This window comes from Podarcis muralis, chromosome 3 (assembly GCF_964188315.1).
Source record: "Podarcis muralis chromosome 3, rPodMur119.hap1.1, whole genome shotgun sequence".
NCBI lineage: Eukaryota > Metazoa > Chordata > Lepidosauria > Squamata > Lacertidae > Podarcis > Podarcis muralis.
In genome coordinates this window covers 47,210,937-47,229,984 of record NC_135657.1, presented here as the reverse complement: position 1 = coordinate 47,229,984, position 19,048 = coordinate 47,210,937, and the positions used below count along the sequence as shown (strand labels likewise).

The 19,048-nt window shown below is 40.7% G+C and overlaps 1 protein-coding gene across 1 annotated transcript in view; it reads left to right on the top strand.

Moving 5' to 3' along the window:
- The window catches only part of DISC1 (DISC1 scaffold protein), a 153,637-nt gene that overhangs the window by 46,087 nt on the left and 88,502 nt on the right, over nucleotides 1–19,048 (top strand). The window contains 3 exon segments of the mRNA XM_077925795.1: nucleotides 3,739–3,793; nucleotides 7,557–7,659; nucleotides 14,575–14,763. Of these exon segments, the coding sequence (XP_077781921.1) occupies nucleotides 3,739–3,793; nucleotides 7,557–7,659; nucleotides 14,575–14,763 (347 nt within the window).

Sequence of the window (19,048 nt, the reverse complement as noted above, 5' to 3'; positions counted from 1 at the left end):
AGGCCAGCTTGTGCCAATTTCTCTCTCTCTCTCTCTCTCTCTCTCTCTCTCTCTGTGTGTGTGTGTGTGTGAGAGAGAGAGAGAGAGAGAGAGAGAGAGAGTGCTGCTTGAGGAAATTAGCGTGAAGAGAGAACTATGATTGTTCAATATGTTCATTAAGCACTATGAAAAGTGGTGCCCTGAAGAAATATCTATTGTCAGTAGGAGGGTCTGTCACCATAGAACGTATTGTAGCATAAAATATACATAAAGCTTGGTTTCGTTCAGATTTGGCCACAAATCTGTAGAGAGCTATGTAAGCTGTAAGGCAGGGGTCAGCAAATCTTTTCAGCATGGGGCCGGTCCACTGTCCCTCAGACCTTGTGGGGGACCAGACTATATTTTGGAGGAAAAAAAGAGCAAATTCCTATGCCCCACAAATAACCCAGAGATGCATTTGAAATAAAAGGCCACATTCTACTCATGTAAAAACATGCTGATTCCCTGACCTTCCACGGGTCGGATTTAGAAGGCAATTGGGCTGGATCCGGCCCCCTGGCCTTAATTTGCCTACCCATGCTGTAAGGTGACTCACTCATCTGTACTAGGTATTTATGTTTTGTTCATCTCATGTTTGGCTCATCTCAAGGATCTGGGGCAAGTTGCAACACCAAATCCTGTCCCTTCATAAGAAAAGCAATAGAATAAAAATCCTGCAAAAACTACTATTACCATAGGTCATAACAAGCCACCTAAATTTGCATGAAATATAAAATTATTCTGCTAGTAGCATAATTCCAATTACCAGCCAGATAAAGTGATACTATTTTGCAGTGCTGGTGGAAAATATTCAGCTCCATACACTAGTAGATATCCCTGGAAACAGAATTCAGCTATTTTTTGGATTTGCTAGCCAATGTTTAATATCCCTTTTTGTACTTTCTTTTTTATATCTGGTGTGTGGATAATATGGGTATCTAAGGATTTGCCCAAGCATTATAGAACTCAAGGGAGTCTTTAGTTTTGTGCACCTTTACTTTCAGGTTTGTCAGTAGCCACAGGCAAAGCAACAAGAAGGAAAAAGTCTTAGAAATGTCACTTCCCTCCTGACTCTTCCATTCCAAATGGTAAATTATGTGGAATATGCATAGGGACATAAGGTGATGCCTTAGACCAAAGACCATCTGTCCATCTAGCTCAGTATTGTTCTACATTGATGGGCAGCAGCTCTCCAAGGACAAAGAATATTTCCCAGCCGTTCTTGGAGATGCTGGGGATTCAACCTGAGACCTCCTAGATGCCAAGCAGTTGCTCTACCACTGAGCTATATGGAGTGCCAGTTGGACTGTTATTCTGTGGTCTTCCCTGTCTGGAATTCCTTTCTGACAATCGTTTCTCCCAATGGCTTGCCTTCACTTCTGTACTTGACTTTGTAGGGCTTCTCCTGCAACCTCCCCTCCTAACCTGCCTTTAGGGTTTGCTGCTGTCTTCCCTAGCTGCTGGTGAAGCACAGTAAAGTTGAGTATTCTACCTCATTTTAGCTTACTTTTACTCTTCATTCAGAGCCAAATGGCTCCTTCGTGAGCCACATCTCTTCCCCCAGTTTCAGTTGTTCAGCTTTTGATTACTTTTTAAAAATGCATCTATAGCTATTTTGATGCATGACTTGCATGTGTGTTTTATCCTACTCATGGAAGATGATAAATTTGTATGCTGCGGTCTGAAAAGGTCTGCATTTATGAATTCTGCATGTAAGCAAATAAACCCCTGGATATACAGACCAAACCTTACAACCTTACATTAGTTTATGTATTTTTCTGCATTATTTGTGCCAGTTGTGGAATGCTCTGCCCAGGGAGGTTCGCCTGACGCCTTCATTATATATCTTTAGGCACTAGGCAAAAACGTTCCTCTTCAACCAGGTCTTTGGCTGATTAATATTCTACAGCCTTTTAAATATGTTTGTGGGAGGGGGCTTTATTTTTGTTTTGTTGTTTTCGTTTTAACTATTTATTTGTGCTTTTATCTTGTATTTTTATCATGTGAACTGCCCTGAGATTTGAAGGGTCGTATATAAATAAAATGGATAAAAATAAATAAAATATGTAAGCATTATTACACCATTCTTACACTTACACTTCCTTTCACTTTTATGAGAATTCTGTGCATCTCTGAAATTCTAAGAACCATCGCATTAGCACCTATTTCCCTTTTTGATATCGCAAGTAGTCCTTAACCTTAGAACTTTTTGTTAATTGCCTAACTGTGTCTTGTTAAAGTATCAGAGCCCAAAAGCTGTTTAGCCAGCATGGTGTAGTGGCTAAGAGCAGTAGACTCGTAATCTGGTGAACCGGGTTCGCATTTCCGCGCCTCCACATGCAGCTGCTGGGTGACCTTGGGTTAGTCACACTTCTTTAAAGTCTCCCAGCCCCACTCACCTCACAGAGTGTTTGTTCTGGGGGAGGAGGGGAAAGGAGATTGTAGCCACTTTGAGACTCCTTAGGGTAATGATAAAGCAGGATATCAAATCCAAACTCCTCCTCCTCCTCCTCCTCCTCCTCCTCCTCTTCTTCTTCTTCTTCTTCACTTGAAATATTGATAGTCTTACTTTATGGGTTAACAATCACGTTATGCTATTTGGATTAAGCAGTAACTTTTCAAAAGATGTAATGATTGGTAGGGTAAAGTGAAAGCGCCTGCAGAGAATCCAGTATGAGTCTACTTCATTTTTATTGTGTTTTCACAATGCACAATTGGTCCAAGAAACATTCTTTTTTTGTATAATTCATGATATTAAAACAAGTTTATCCAATGGTAAATAAGTTTTTTTTAAAAAAAACAACTTTAATTGTAATGAGCAGTAGCTTGATAAAAGATGTGCAAAATGGCACATGGAGAGGTTCACAGATAAGAACTGTAATCATGCCAAGGAGTTATTGATTCCTTGATTGATTCATATTGTGCAGACTTTGCTGAAGGGCAAGGAAATCATTCCATTTCAAACTTTTAATAGAATTTTGCTATATATCTTCCACTGAGGCAAGCTTCAGCAGATAGAAGCCCCTGGAGTACAGTGTTTGCCTTCTTTCAAAGGACTTGGATTAGATCTATTTTGAAGGTCATGGCTTTCAAAATGCCATTTGTGGAAAAATTTCAAAAGTCTGTGGTAGAACCAGCGTGTACTGCTGTTTTGGAGTCTCTTCAGCAAATAAAATATGATCGCCTCCTTAGGCACCCACACCTGCTCAACAACATCTTCTAGTTGTCTTTTCAGATGTGAGTGTGGATTATTGGCATTATCCCACAGTGAGTTAGCTTTCTTTTCCTACCCCCCGCCAGCTTTATTTGGTAATGGGATGCTACAGTTTCTGATGGCCTCATGCTAGAAACAGGCCTTAAAATATAAAATTTAGTGGGCATGGTCAAGTCAATCTTAAGTACTTTTTATGTCCAGCCCAGGGCGGGGTAGGGATTAAACATATGTTCTTCCTAAATTAATGTGATTTTGTGTGACCTCTTCTTTAGAGCCAAAAAGTAACATAGGAATACTTTTAGAAATAAATACATACATTTAAAAGTGCTTAGCTTTGGATGAGTTGGGCTGTAAAGAAACGAATGGGTGTTTTGGTGTAACAGACAATAGTTTCAACTATCTGAGAGAGTTGTTACGGGATAAACAAACTGGAATATTTGTTTTTGTTTCTGAGACGTTGATTATCCAATAATGGGAATCTTTTAATATTCATTTAATTTTTCTAGGCTTCAAGAAAAAGAGCAATCGCTCAATATGTCCATTAAAGATACAGCTGCCAGAGTAAGTGCACTTTAACTGCTATATTTGTTTCTGTAAATGTAAGGCATTAATGAGGCAATTAATTACATAAGTGTAAGGAAGCAGTCTGTGAACAGCTTTCTAAAGATCTTGTTTTTAATGTAATATGAAGTGATTATTGGAATGCTGACATTATGCTAATTTGGTCAGTGTATAAGAAGTGAAAATGTGACAGCTGGATAGTGGGTGGAATGGTGCATTAAATATTTTATTTCTTAGCTCATGCAAAGGAGAGATAATCAGTGAGCTGCCAATTGGAAAAAAATTATCAGGTTTATGAGGGCTTTGAATATTATTTAAAACATCCCCCCACCAAGCTCCATTTGCAAAGACTTTTGGAGTGGCTTAGAATAGGACTAATAAGAACAATAACAAACAAGACAGTCTTTACCCATCAGCTTGCAATCTAAAGGACACAAGACAAAAGAAAGTGGGGATTCAGAGACAGGAGGAAAACAAGCAAGCTCAGGCATAATTTCTTAATGGTGCTTGTAATGACAGACCTGAACAGAAACAGTTCAGGGATACAGAGTTGAATGATGCTGGTTTTTCAGTAGATTTGATAAGAGTGAGTGCTGCAGTCCTGTCTCTCCCTCTGCTTGCTCATATCCTTGATTTTAGCCATCATAGCAGTAGTTAATGGCCTGGTTTACATGTCACACAAAGCCAAACATGCAGGCACATGGAGAGGAGATTGCAAATTAACATTACCAGATTTTTTTCAATGAATCCGGGAACACTTTAGATACACACACACATACATGCATACATACTACACATTTGGGACGTTGATGCTGCGGCGATGGCGGTGGCAGAGGGGCGGCCACCGTCTTTACCTCAACCGCCACATTTCCCCTTCCTCCAAGGCTTCTATCTCCTTTCTCCATCATGAGTCTGGGCAGCCCCTGAGTTGTTGGTTCTTTGGCAGTGGTGGGGAAGCGGTGCACGTTGGGTCAGGCATGGAAGGCGGAGAAGGAGGGCTGAGAGCATGCAAATAGGAGTTGGGATCAGGGCTGCTCCAATAGGCAGCATGAAGCCTCCCTTCACAGCTTAGTTGCTGGGGTCAGGGAAGGTGGAGGCAGCCCAGAAGATGCATCTTAGAGCCCCTGCACCAGAATCATATGGGGACTTCCGACAAGACAAAATGGTGGGCACCACAGCAGCGAGCAGCTCCTGAATCCAGCCAGAGCCAACTGCGCTGCCAGGCTGGCTCTGGGCTGGTGAGGCTGTCGCTGCCACGTTTACCAGGGACATTAGATGAAATCTGGGGACATTCCTGGGATGGAATTTGTCCGGGGAAAGATTTGCAAATCCGGGGACTGTCCCCGGGAAACTGGGACGTCTGGCAAGATGCTTCACTCCTCAGTCGTTCAACTACAGTGCTGAGCTAAGGCATGGATAATCTTACTGTGTTGTTTGAAACCGGGCTTGTGATTTAACTTTCTTCAGACTAACCAAGATTTGTCCTGTGATTTACAGTTCATGGAGAACTAAACCACAAGCCAGGGTTTGGACAATATGCTAAGCCAAATCATGCTAGTAAATTTAACAAGAAGGCTCATTCCTACGATTCTAAGAGGTAGAAAAGTGCTTTGATATTAGGAACTGAACTGCTGCTGCAGTCTTTAGGACAGATTGCAAGAGGAAAGGAAGTGGTCCACTACTCTTCCACGCCCTAAGAAAATGCATTACTTTTTCATGTTAGGGCTTTCTCAGAATGTTGGAGCAGCAGTTCCAATATTTGCTCCTACCTCAGTTCATGGAGTAGGCAGGCTTCCTTGTACTGTCTGAAGCACAACATGCTCTTCTATTAGTCTTGAGAGTCTCGGCCCAATACTGTGCTAAGCAACCTCTTCACAATAGCAGGGAGGATTATGATGGTAGAATTTGAAAAGTTATTTGGTGTGAAAACTGTCCATAGAATATTCTGAAATCAACATTGCTGAATTAGAACTGTGCAACTACCTCATAGATTATGCAGTTTCATCTTGGAAAAGTAATATAAACACAGTGGGTTCACTAATTTCTACGGGTACTTAAAATTGCAGCCTTACCTAAAAATCTTGAAAGCCCAGAATTAAATAGCATGAAGTGTCTCTTACTCTTCCCACAATAATGAGTAACTGATTGTTCCCTTCCGCTACTACATGGTCATAGGAAATATGTGCTATTTATTAAGATACGTAGCATTTCGAGTGACTATTGAGCAAGACTTTGTGATAATGAACTGAGCAGTCAGCCTTAGTCACTTTGTCCCCTTCAGAATAAAGCCAGGCCTGGTCTGATGCAAAGTGGCGATGCCTCACTTGGATATGAAACTCTGACAGAGGTGCTGCCTTTGGCATCAATAACTCAGCACTGCTTCCATCTCTTTGATTTTTCTAAGTGATTGTTACAGCAAATACTGAAGATAGCATGACATTTTGGAAGAGTGAGTTAATTTTAGTATTCTAACACACACTGCTGCATCCTCCATTCCTGCCACTATTGATTAGCTTCATATAGGAGTGAGGTATTGTACGGAGCCTGGCTCTCTAGGCTTAGAACACTCTAGTGCTACTCGGAGTGGCTTATTTAAATGCCAAAATGGTGGCAGTTCACTGAAGGAGGGCAGTTGGCAAGGCAGAGCCACAACAGCAGTACTGAGACAGTCGGTGGAATCAGTACAGAGCAAGCTGATGCTAACTGAGCTTAAATCTTTGGCCATTTTATTCTTGTTGTTGCTTTCAACATCTCTTTCTTTTCATGTATAAATCAATATACATACTTAGTCCCAAGTAAGAACAAATAATATTTATTTTTGGGTGGTTGTATTTCTCTGATAGGCACTGAGCCACCTGTGTTTGGAATTGGAGGAAATGATGCTTGTTTTTAGATGAGAAGGGATGGAAGACAGTCTCTTTTGCAAATTTAATTTATCTATTTCACCTGTTTATATACTGCTTAATCTCTGAAGTTTATAAGTAGTGTATGTAAAATTACAAAAAAAACCTCAGAGTGAATAAAATCAATTAAAACTTAATCACAAAAGCATAAAACTTCCTTATTGTCTGCTGAAATGGAAAGGTCTTTGTCTGACATTCAACAGGGAGGTGACTTGTAATGTATTATTTCTGCTTTGATTCTTTGAATAAGTGTTTGGCACTCTGCTAGCACCTTATACTGCATTCCTCTTCCCAACAGATACTTGTATCTTCACTGTTCACTTCAGCAAGAGAATTGGGCTCAGTTTCTAGGAACATTGGTCCAGCCTGCGTGACTCTGCCCTGTATGTCTTGTGGTGGAGTGCTGTTTTAGCTGTTCCATAAGGACAGCAATAGTAGAGAGTAGGGCCCGATTGTTAATCTGAACCAAGTGTTTGTTTACTTTGATCTTCAGCTGTTATGACTGTCAACAAGATATTTACAGAAAGATCAAATATCTGCAATAATTTTCCAGCTTTGGCCTCTTACCTGAAATATAGTCTTGCAGTATCTGCTTGTCTGCTTTGTTTGTGATCATCATTTTTCCCTATTTGGGCAACTGTTAAGAGAGTTACTATTTCTGGGGATTCTGTGGCAAAGCCCTTGAATGGCAGGATGAATGTCTTGCAGCAATATCACACATCACTTTTTATTAACCTTTGTTGTCATGCCGTGTAATGATATGTCATGTCTGTAAACCAAGACAATTTGAAATGCCTTTTTTATTCCCTTATATTTTTACATGAATGAATTATATATCATGGCTGTCTGCCTCAATCTAGGTGTGTACCAGTCAGAAGCTGTGCAGCACTTTAAGGAGGAAAGTGAATGATATTGAGACTCAACTACCAGCTCTTCTTGAAGCCAAAATGCTTGCTGTTTCAGGTGATTATTTTTTTTAACTATTAACTTTTTTTTTTAGTTTTCAAGAAGTATTCATACAGGTTGCATAGATGCAGACAGAGTTGCAAGGCATTGTACTGAATCACTATAATAAGACCAAAACAACAACAACAAAACACCATCAACTGCATTATGCTACATATCCATAGGAAACTCAAACTTACTCAAGAAAAGGGTGTGCACTAGGTGTTATTGCAATGTCCAGTGTTTATTTGAAATAAAGTTATGACCATAAATATTTCAGAATTTAATCATACCAAATGAATCTTTATGTTTGGTTCCCTTTGGCTTCATAAGTTTTCCAACCAGTGTTACGTTCCAGACCAGTGGTTCTCATCTGGTGGTCTGTGGCACTATTCACATAACTCTTGAGAAATGGGGGGTCTGCAGTACTTAGTTAATTTGGAGCCACTGTTTTCAACCTTTGTCCACCATCCTTGCAGCAAAAATGAAGTTTTGTACCACCAGTATTTGGCTACCTTTTCAGCCAGCAGCAAGGCTGTTAAATCCTTATGCATAACTTTGTCTGTAGCCTCAGGGTTAATTGGCAATAAACCAATACCCAGATTCATCAGGATTAATTTTTGGACTTTAAAATGGGATCTATTGGAATTTCCTCTGCCAGAATGTACTAGCCACTGGGCAGTCCTACCACATGCAGTTAAAACTGCCTCTTTGTATTCCGTCCCCTCTAGCCGGTAAGTCCTTATTTGTCTGATTTAGCTTTACCAGCATTCCAGGTAATTTTTGATGAAGGGTTATTGAGTCTTCCTAGTCTCTTAGGGTGAATTCTTCATCCTGACCTGCATGTGTAAAGAAAACAGGAGAGAGTTCTTCTAGCTAACAGTAGTTTTGTTTCATAAAGAGGTTTGAGAATTAAGATGCATCTGATTTAAATGACATTCCACAATGGAATACAGGAATTGGCAGCTTCTTATTCAGATCGATAAGCAGCTAATGCTGGCAATGGAAGAGCTATTTGTCTTCAGAGTGCATGTGAATATTATTCATGAGCAAAACACTGATACTTCACAACATATTAAGTTGTTATGATCCCCCCCCATAACAGCTTTTTATGCCTTGAACTTTGGATTACTGTAGTCCCTTTCCTTTTTTTTAAGTAGGAGTGAGAGAGAACAAATTATGCACAGTCGTGTTTACAATTTGCAGAGTTGACAAGCAGAAAATCTCTCCATTAGGCAACGAGCCAGCCCAATGAATGGGTGTATGGTTCAAGAAGGTCTCCCATCAAAGAACACTGTTGTGATGTGTTTTCTGCATGCCAAGAGGATGCATATAGCTTATGATTTTTGCACTCGCCAGCACATATAGTGTTGTGTAATAGCACTTTGTACTTTGAAATAAAGTGAGGAGTTGTACCATCAGCTCTTGAAATATTCTTAGAAGACCTGTACATCTATAATCTCACTACTTCAGCTCCTCGCATTCTTCTCTCCTACCCTTCACCATGCTGCCCATCTGGCCTCTTTCCACAGCTGGCTTCTCTTATTGGGCAATTAATACTTTTCTTAGGCTTCCAGTGAGTTTTGTCTCTGCTCTGGAGAGATGCACTTGCATCTCTCAAGAGGGGATTAATGTTGAGTGAAATTATATGAATCCTATATAAATTACTTGGTGTGTAAGAACTTAGAACTTTTATATGGTTCACAGTGCTTTTCTACTAGCGCTCTGTAGTTTCAGTTTCAATAATATTTGATGTATTGTTCAATAGCAATGGGGAGGGGGGAGAAAAAGTATGGATTGGGAGCACAGTGCATGTGGTTTGAGTTTAACCTTTCCCACGGTTCCTGGAAAAAAAAGCCCTCTGCAAGCTGCTGTTTGCTGAGGGAATAAAGAAGATAGGTAGCAAATAGTTGGGGAAGGAGGAGTTACATTGTGACTGTGGCATGAGAGAAGGGATACAACCTCCTTCAGCGTAATAGTTCTGTAAAACAAATGTACTATTATGTCCACATTGCAAATGGGGCCTGAGACAGAGAATCATAGGTTCATCGCTGACCCTGTTCTTTCCCTGAAATGTCAGTATCGTAGGTGGTTCAAGGACTAATTTGTATAAGCTACACATTTGTTTGCTTAAGACGACCGCATGGCCTGACTTTTAGAATCTCTTCTTATATGGACTTGCAGCTTCATCAGTTTGTGGCAGTGTGGCTGATTACAGATCTAGGCTAATTACAGGTCTGATTTCTTCATGGCCACTCGGAAGTGGGTTTTTTTGCAGTATTGGCTGCCTATAGAGCAGCGCTGTCTAGAAGCTTGGGGCTGCAACTATCAGTCCCACCTTGCATGACCAATGGTCGGGGATGACTTGACTCATGTATTGCAGAGGGTTGGACCTGATGACCCTTTGGGCCCCTTCCAGCTGTACAGCTCTGCGATTCTATGAGTTGTGGTTCATAACACCTGGAGGACACTACACTGTCTACCCCTGAAATAGTGGATAAGGTTAACATGGCACTTCTGTGTTTATGTGGTTCTGAACTACATTAACGATGCCTGTATCTGGGGCTTATTCCTGCACGGCTGTCTAGCTTCCATTCCATATGCTAAAAGCATCTGAATGCCTTTTATTTTCCGCACTCTTTTAGGGAATAACTTCTCATTTCCCTTTTGTATAATTTTCAGTTTAAAATATTTTACATGATTTTGTTTCATGTTGGCAATGTATATATTTTATTGTTTATAAGTGTCTTGTGCACAGCTGTTTGGTGTGGTATAGAAGCAAAATTATTTTCATTCTCAGTCGTGGGTGGGCAGTAAGGGGTCGAGGCAGACAGCAAGCAGTTTACCATTCAGTTATTTGCCTGGGGCAGCTGCTATCTATTCTGGGCAACCTGCCAAGTGGCAAATTGCATGGCTGAACTATATGTACAGTTTATTTCAGCAGCATTATGTAGGTCTTCATCACAGAGTTTGTGCCCTACCCAGTTTATACCCCACCCTAGTATCTTGCTTCGAATGGCTCAGATTGAGTCCAGATTGATTGACAGCTAATTGAAGGTGACTTGCCTGTCCCTGGGTGGGCCTTGAAAAAGATTTTGACTCCAGGCGTGTTGCTTTAACCCCCAAATCTTCAGGCTGCCTATTCCATTTATTCATTATTTATTTTGTTTGCAATTATTTGTTTCTGCCTTTCCACTGAAATATACCCAAAACAATTCCAAAGAATAAAAACATATAAAATTGCAAGAAGCAACAAAACCAAATAGCAGTTAAAATTCAGACCTGAAAAAAATCCTCAGCATAAAGACATTTATTTCCTCCCCTTTTCCAAGGACATACAAATAAAATTGCTTTCATTTGCTGCCTAAAACAGAGGAGAAAAGGGGCCAGGCAGACAGCTCTGGGGAAAGTATTCCAAAGTCTGTGCACCAGTAAAGTGTTGTAATTGTTTCATCTTTTATGCATTATAAAGGATGATATGGAAAAATTGGCAATGAAAGAACTACCTCCATATAGCTTTACACTTGGAAACACAAGCATGGACTTCTGCTAATATTCTTTTGTGTTTATTTGTTTTCATTTTAAATAGATATATTAATAGAAAATTGGTGCAGGAAGCTAGTAGATGTTGTGCTACAAATGTCAAAGCAATGTTAATAAAGGAAGCTGCAATGTGTGTGTGTGTCTATACTGGTATATGTGTGTGTGTATATATAAATATATAATGTAATTGCTATTTTTAAAATATTGACCATCATTTGATCAACTTTTTCTGCTTTTTGGAAGACGCTTTCTTTCAAATTATTGGGAAAGGCTTGCTTAGCAAGATCTGACAAGTACTATCTGAGGCAGTGCAGTATGGAAATGTTGAAAGAGAAAGGCATACTGAATAAATTATAACATGCAGTTTACATAAAACATAAATCTGTCATGGAAATGAAAAATTGTAGTAATTAAACAGTATTAACTAGATGTTTCCCTGATGAATATATTTCCAGCCACCAAAAAATTACCTTCATCTCTTTTTTTAAAAAAAATACAGAACACCTTTATTATTTTGTGATTTTTAACAGTGAGACAGATTTATATTTATGTTTTTAAAAAACGAGTTCTCTTGTAGGATTTAGAAAGTGCCCATTGCAGTTACTGTGATTGAGGTCAGGAGTTCAGCACTGGCACTTTAAACGAGTGGTGTGCTGATCTCTTGATGAGTTCTTGATATCTGAAGGCCTATTCCCTCTGTCAGGGAAAAAGCTGCATAGGGCAGTTTTGCCTCGTGGGCATATATTAGAGGCAAAAATGCTTGTAAATTATTAACAGGGATACTATGTTTATTCCATCATAGCTTCAGGTTTTGATATTAACCTTCCCTCTAGGAATTAATAATGATTCAGTATATATGAAATTTTAATAGGCAAGGTAGTGCCTTCTTCTTAACTTTTTTTTTTTAAAGACTAAGAATGATTAGGCTGTGACTTCTAATTAAGAAGCCTTAAATTTTTGAATGGCCCCATGGCAGAATAGCTCCAGCAGTAGAGGGAAGCACACAGGTGCTAGCTCAGACTTGCCAGACAGGGAGTTTTTTTGACCCCTCTCTTACATCAACAAGCCCCTTTCTCCTGTCTGTTGGACTCTGCACACAGGAAGGACATAGCACAGTGCACCAGACAAAGAAGACTCTAGTCTAGGTACATTATTCTATATCCTCTTTCAGATCCTAACTCAAAGCAATTGCACAGCAGAGCTTGTGAGTCTAAGAGCTTAGAACCACAAATAATGTTATTTTTTTACTTATTTATTAAATTTGTATTACAGCATGGGCGTAGCCAGGATTTTTGTTGGGGGGGGGGGAGGCCTTTGGTTGGGAGGGGGCAGAACCTCAGTTTGCTATGTATTTTTATTGTATTTTATTGATTCAATATTGGCCCCGCCTCGGCTGCGCCAGTGTATATCAGCGTTTCAGCCAGAGTTGTGTAGTGGTTAAGAGCGGTAGACTCGCAATCTGGTGAACCGGGTTCGCGTCTCCGCTCCTCCACATGCAGCTGCTGGGTGACCTTGGGCTAGTCAGACCTCTCTGAAGTCTTTCAGACTCACTCACCTCACAGTGTTTGTTGTGGGGGAGGAAGGGAAAGGAGAATGTTAGCCGCTTTGAGACTCTTTCGAGTAGTGATAAAGCGGGATAACAAATCCAAACTCTTTTTCTTCATCATCCAAAGATCTCAGGGCAATTCACAGCATAAAAATACAGAATAAAACACAAAGTACATAATAAGAACAAGAAAACAAACCAATAACCTCCCTTCCCACAAATACATTTAAAAGGATCTAGACATCAGCCAAAGGCCTAGTTGAAGAGGAACATTTTTGCTTTACGCTTAAGATTTATGATGAAGGTGCAGACTAGCTTCCCTGAGGAGAGCATTCCACAAACAGGGAGCCGCTGCAGAAATGGCCTGATCTCGTGTTGCCACCCTCCAGGCCTCTCGTGGAGGAGGCACACGAAAAAGGATTTAAGATGATGATTGCAGAATCTGGCTTGGTTTATATGGGGTGAGGTGATCCTTGAGATATTGTGGTCCTGAGCTGTTTAAGGCTTTATAGGTCAAAAACTGCACTTTGAATTGGGCCCAGAAACTAACTGGCAACCAGGCAGGTGGGCCAGGATTGGTGTAATACACTTAAACAATCTTGTTCTGGTCAACTACCGGTCCACCGAATTCTGCACCAGCTGAAATTTCCAAACCATCTTCAGAAGCAGCCCTCTGCAGTTAGAATTCCTGATCCTCACTTCTGGTTGTGGCTCCAACACACCTACATTCAGTACAAGATTGCTATCAATTAACAGCTGCAAGGTAACTTTGAATCTCTGTTCTGTCCTCTTAGGTTTTCATGTCAAATGGTCATGCTTCCACCTTTTTTACAGTAGCACAATCTTTCCTCGTTAAAGAATGCATTTTACTCTTTAGTGTTGTTAATGTATTAGGGTTAAATGAACCCGTGAATTCATGCTTATATGCTGTAGTGTATTAATTAGTTTGTAATTAAATTCCTCTCCCCACCCCACTGTAATAAATACCATTTAAACTGAGTTTTTGTTTTGGGTGTGAATTCCTAGGTTCTGAACTCTTTAGACATATTCTCAGCCCATGTAAGAGATCTACCTCTCAGAAAATCACATTTAAAGTTTGTATGTGAAAAACATGCACACACAGGTTCTTTGTGACAAGTATAACAGCTGGCTTTGGAGAAACCAGTCTGTAACTAAAAGAAACACCATGTGGAGTTTTGTATAGCAAAGGAAAAAGATAGCAACTGGAAAGGATTCCTTTCACCAGGCTAGTCTGCCATGCATCTCTAATGAAAACAGAGGAAGGCCAGCTCATTTGGGGATGGGGGTGGTAGAAGCTATGTGCATGTATTGACTCTAATTTTAAGGATTTATTTATTTGTGTATAATATATGCTCCACATGATGTGCAAGGGAGATTTCATTTCAGTTTTTTGAAGATATCTATATAAATAGCTAGCTGTAGCATAATGATGTGATGGATTGCTGGGTAATGATCCAGTCAGCATGCAATTATTTGTTAATCTAAAAAAAAATTTGCATACTGACCAGATCATTACCCTGCATTCCATCACCTTTTAAAAAAACCTAAGTAGCAGTTTGGTAATGTGAATGAAAAAATAATAATCAAATTACGGTAGGTTACCACTGTTTATATGGGCAGTATAGATACGAGGAAATGGAAATCAGTGGACATAGGGAAAATGTGTTCACTACAAATTTTCTTTCATTTTCACTGCTCAGGTTTTAGCTCCTGTATGAACGATTAGCTATTAATTTCTTTTAGTAAGCTCCTTGAGGGTGTCTATTATTTATTTCTTCTCTGTCTTCCTCTGTCTCTCTAATGCCCCTCCAATGAATCCACAGGAGGTAATTTCTGTACGGCTAGAGACCTTGTAGAAGAAATTAAGTCGTTAACAGCTGAAAGAGAGCGACTGGAGGGACTTCTCAACGAATGGTTCACGCTGAGTGCCAAAAATGTCCAAAAATTAGAGAGAATGAAAGAAGGTTACAAGAGACTGAAGGAAGAAATGGCGCAAGGGGAGTCTGCTTTTGGTAAGTGGAGCAGTTGGCCAGCTGTTGGGGTGACAGAAGCCTGGCATTTCCTGGTCTGTGTGTCATTCAGTATCCTGCCTGAACTGATGAGCAGCCATCTAATTTATATGACATAAGAATAGTTATTTTGATGGGCAATTCTGGCAGACCATTTGATATATATTAGGTTGAATGTGCTGTCAGCCTCGGAGTTTGTCATTCTTGAGGGGTATTTTTCCCCCTGGCGTTGTGTATGCTGATGATGTAGCAGGCTTTGCGTTGATTTCCTCTTGCTTATTTTTTGCATAGCCTCCTGTGGTGAAAAGCCTGCTAACTGACAGTGAGAATGTCTCTGCATTCATAGCTCCTGCATAATTTAATAGTGCTCTGCACATAGAATTGTGCATGCTTCAGTTTTAATCCATAGGAAATATAAGATCCCGCAAGCCCAGGAAGAAAGCTGTCTAGCATCATTGGGTTTCTAAGCATGTTGTGTAAGGATGTAATCCACAGCATGTGTAATGTTTTGAAAGCAATAAGTCTTTATTTACCTGAAAGATTAAGGTGGATTTTGCCAGTTTAGTGACTAGAACTGTCCTGAAAAGGTAAACATGGTTGAGATTATTATTGATCACATTGAAACTAGGAAATATTTTTCATGTGTTGACATTGGTCAGCGGAGCTTATTTTAAACCACAGGCTTGGCTTTGACAGGACTCCCACACCAGAGCAGGTAACTGAGAGGCAAGCAATGTGGCTAAGGTGGCTGAAAGTAGGCACACCTGAACCAACCAGAGATAGGCTAAGGTTGTTGTTGTTTAGTTGTTTAGTCGTGTCCGACGCTTCATGACCCCATGGACCAGAGCATGCCAGGCACTCCTGTCTTCCACTGCCTCCTGCAGTTTGCTCAAACTCATGCTGGTAGCTTCGAATACTGTCCAACCATCTTTTCCTCTGTCATCCCCTTCTCTTTGTGCCCTCCGTCTTTCCCAACATCAGGGTCTTTCCCAGGGAGTCTTCTCATGAGGTGGCCAAAGTATTGGAGCCTCAGCTTCAGGATTTGTCCTTCCAGTGAATAGGCTACCTCAGCCTATTCAGCCCTGAGTGCTCACTGGAAGGACAGATCCTGAAGCTGAGGCTCCAATACTTTGGCCACCTCATGAGAAGAGAAGACGCCCTGGAAAAGACCCTGATGTTGCCAGTACCAAAGAGGAAAGAGCTAGCCATTGGGCTAAACTGTACTGGATGTTTATCATATAGTTTATGTTTGTGTTCAAGCTTTTCTTTCACCAGTGGTGGTGCTGGTCTTTAATCCTTTTGCCTCCCCTCCCAACTTCTGATACTGATTTCCTTCCCTGCCCACACCTGCAATTTGCAGTGGGGAAAAAAGATCCAATTGGAGTTGCTGTGGGGAGCAAAAAGTTAACCCCACACACATCCAAATTGCATCCCAGATTGGGACCCTGCTCTGGAAATATTTGAAGCAAACAGCTTGCACTCAAGCTGATGATGATTGCTGTGTGTAGTTTGTCCCATAGATGTGTAAAAGTTATAAGCATTTATTGGTCTGACATCATTTTTTTAATGTTAGGGGTGGACTATGGTCCTTCAAATTTCATCAGTGCCCTGTGTGAGGCCAAAATTTGCCCCCCACCCTGCTTCTCCCCTCCCATTCTGCTCAATTCACTATGTCACAGTTGTGACGCCCTGTGGCGGCCCTTAGGCTCAATGCCAAGTGCGGCAGAACTGGTTGCACCATCCTAAGGGCTGCATTAACGCATGGTCAGCTCTCCGGGCACTGAAACATAAAAGTGGGTGAAAAACAAAACAAACAAAAAAAAGTTTAGAAGAAACTTTTTTAGGGGATCTTGGGGTGGCTGTCACAAAAACCATTCGTCATCACAACAGCGTACTTGTGAGAGTGGTCAGCAGAGGCACCATATTCTCAAGATGATTGAGTGGCCCCAACACAACATTGCGAGGAGGCAGGGGGCAGAGCAGAGCACTCTCTGATCATTGAGACGGCCCGGTCCCCTCAAAAAACATTGCCCCCCCCAAAGTGCCTTGGCCTCTTGGAGCTGGCACCTATGGTGGCCAGTGAGTTATTAAATCTTACATATAATAAAAATGTGTGAGTGTCATTGTGCGGTTTTCATTGGTGGTTTCCCAAGGTCCTAAAGGCAGGGGTCAGGAGAGGTCGCCCTGAGAAAACAGCATGCTATTTAAAGTGACTGCCCTCTTGGTTACATGTGTGTGTGTATAGCCAGTCTCCTCTTCATCCTTTTGCTGTCTAGCTCTGTTTCAGACACACATACACACAGAATTTGCAAACTGACTTTCCTCTCGGCTTGTGCATGCATGTGCACAGCCAGTCTTCTCTTCTTCCTCTTACGCTCCTGCTCCATTTCATATAAATAATACATGTGCAGGCAGGCACACATAATTTTCCTCTCAATACACGAGGTGAAATATGAATAGAAAAACAAATGTAAAGAACCTCCTTTCTGTTCCCGGCACAGAAACATAATTTTAAAAAGGTAAAGATACTGAAAAGTTGATCCACTGTTACAATAACCATCTTTCAGAATATAGCATGGAGATTAGTTTGGTTTTCAAGTGAGTGTCAGATCACTGATAGATCTGTTCTTGTTGCTCGGTAGTCTCTGTAAAAGAAAATAATAATGTTCTGTAACGTTTTGCTAAGGGTGCTGTCCTCAGATCTGTTCTCCTTTTTCTGAGATTTTACCTCCATCTGAACTTCCAAACTGCTTTCTTAAACTGCCCTAAATTTAAAATGCAGTCTGGGGATTTGATGCTGGAATCCCCACCTGCCTCAACCCCTCCAGGAAGAAACCACACACACCAGCTCAGTTTTCCCTGTAAAGACTGTAGTGCTACATTCCCAAACTTGGGTTTGAACTCTGGGGAATTTATAAAACTGTTTTGAGGGATTCACCTTCCAAAAGGAGAAAACTTAGCAAATTTTGGTTGACAGCATGCATGCTGGCTTGTATCATTGTTTGCTTGTATCAGAGTGTCATCCTTTGTTTAGGGTGTAACCGCATTAGAAAACACACAACAATATGTGTTGCTTCCCCCTCCCCCTTAAGATGAACCTTACATTTCTTGTAATTCTCAAGCAGTGACTACAGAGAATATGTTCTCCTGGATAATAAAGCCCAGTGGAGCACAAATTCCTCCAAGCAAATATAAATAATTAAAATGAGTGATCCCCATTTTACTCTGTTATCTACTGCATGTCTCTCTTTAGGCTATGGTAATTTGTTTAGCTCTGATTAAATTAAGCATATGATGGGTGTAACAAATTTTGTTGAAAACAAACCTATGGTGCCTTTTAAGGATTTTTTTTTAAAATGAAGCTATTTGCAATATTGTTATATATATTAATGTTGTTGATCCCCCATTTGCTTTTTAAAACAAAAATTCTTTATAATGGGTGTATTATTATTATTATTATTATTGAAAAACATCCCTACATATTTAGCTGGAAGACCTAGTTGTTGGGAATATTTCTTGAAATATTTTCTTAATTGGCCAGTATATCATATGGGTAATATTTTACATTTATAGAAGCGCTCAGTGTGCTTCATTTACATGGTCTGTATAATACATACAGTAATCATATAGTGGGTCAGCGTTACCCCATTTGCAAGGATTATATTTGGGTTGACTGAGAGCTCGTTATTCACCTATTGTTGCCTAGTGATATTAGCCATATGCCAGGTTTACAGTTGTTAGGACCCATCCTACTCTGCTGATTGCAAATTGCTATAACTGATTTTAACATTATATTTTTATATTACTGTAATCTGTCCTCGGCCCTTATGGTGAAAGTGGGTATACTTGTATATTGGGGTTGCTGTACCTCCAGGAAGGGACATGAGTGGCGCTGTGGGTTAAACCACAAAGCCTAGGGCTTGCCAATCAGAAGGTTGGCGGTTTGAATCCCCGCGACGGGGTGAGCGCCCATTGCTCGGTCCCAGCTCCTGCCAACCTAGCAGTTCGAAAGCACATCAGAGTGCAAGTAGATAAATAGGTACCTCTCTGGTGGGGAGGTAAAAGGTGTTTATGTGTGCTGCTCTGGTTCACCAGAAGCGGCTTAGTCATGCTGGCCACATGACTGTACACAGGCTCCCTCAGCCAATAAAGCGAGATGAGTGCCGCAACCCCAGAGTCAGTCATGACTGGACCTAATGGCCAGGGGTCCCTTTACCTTTACCTCCAGGAAAACCTGGACATGTTCTCTTTTGGGGGGGCCAACATGCCCACCCGGGAGGATTTTTAC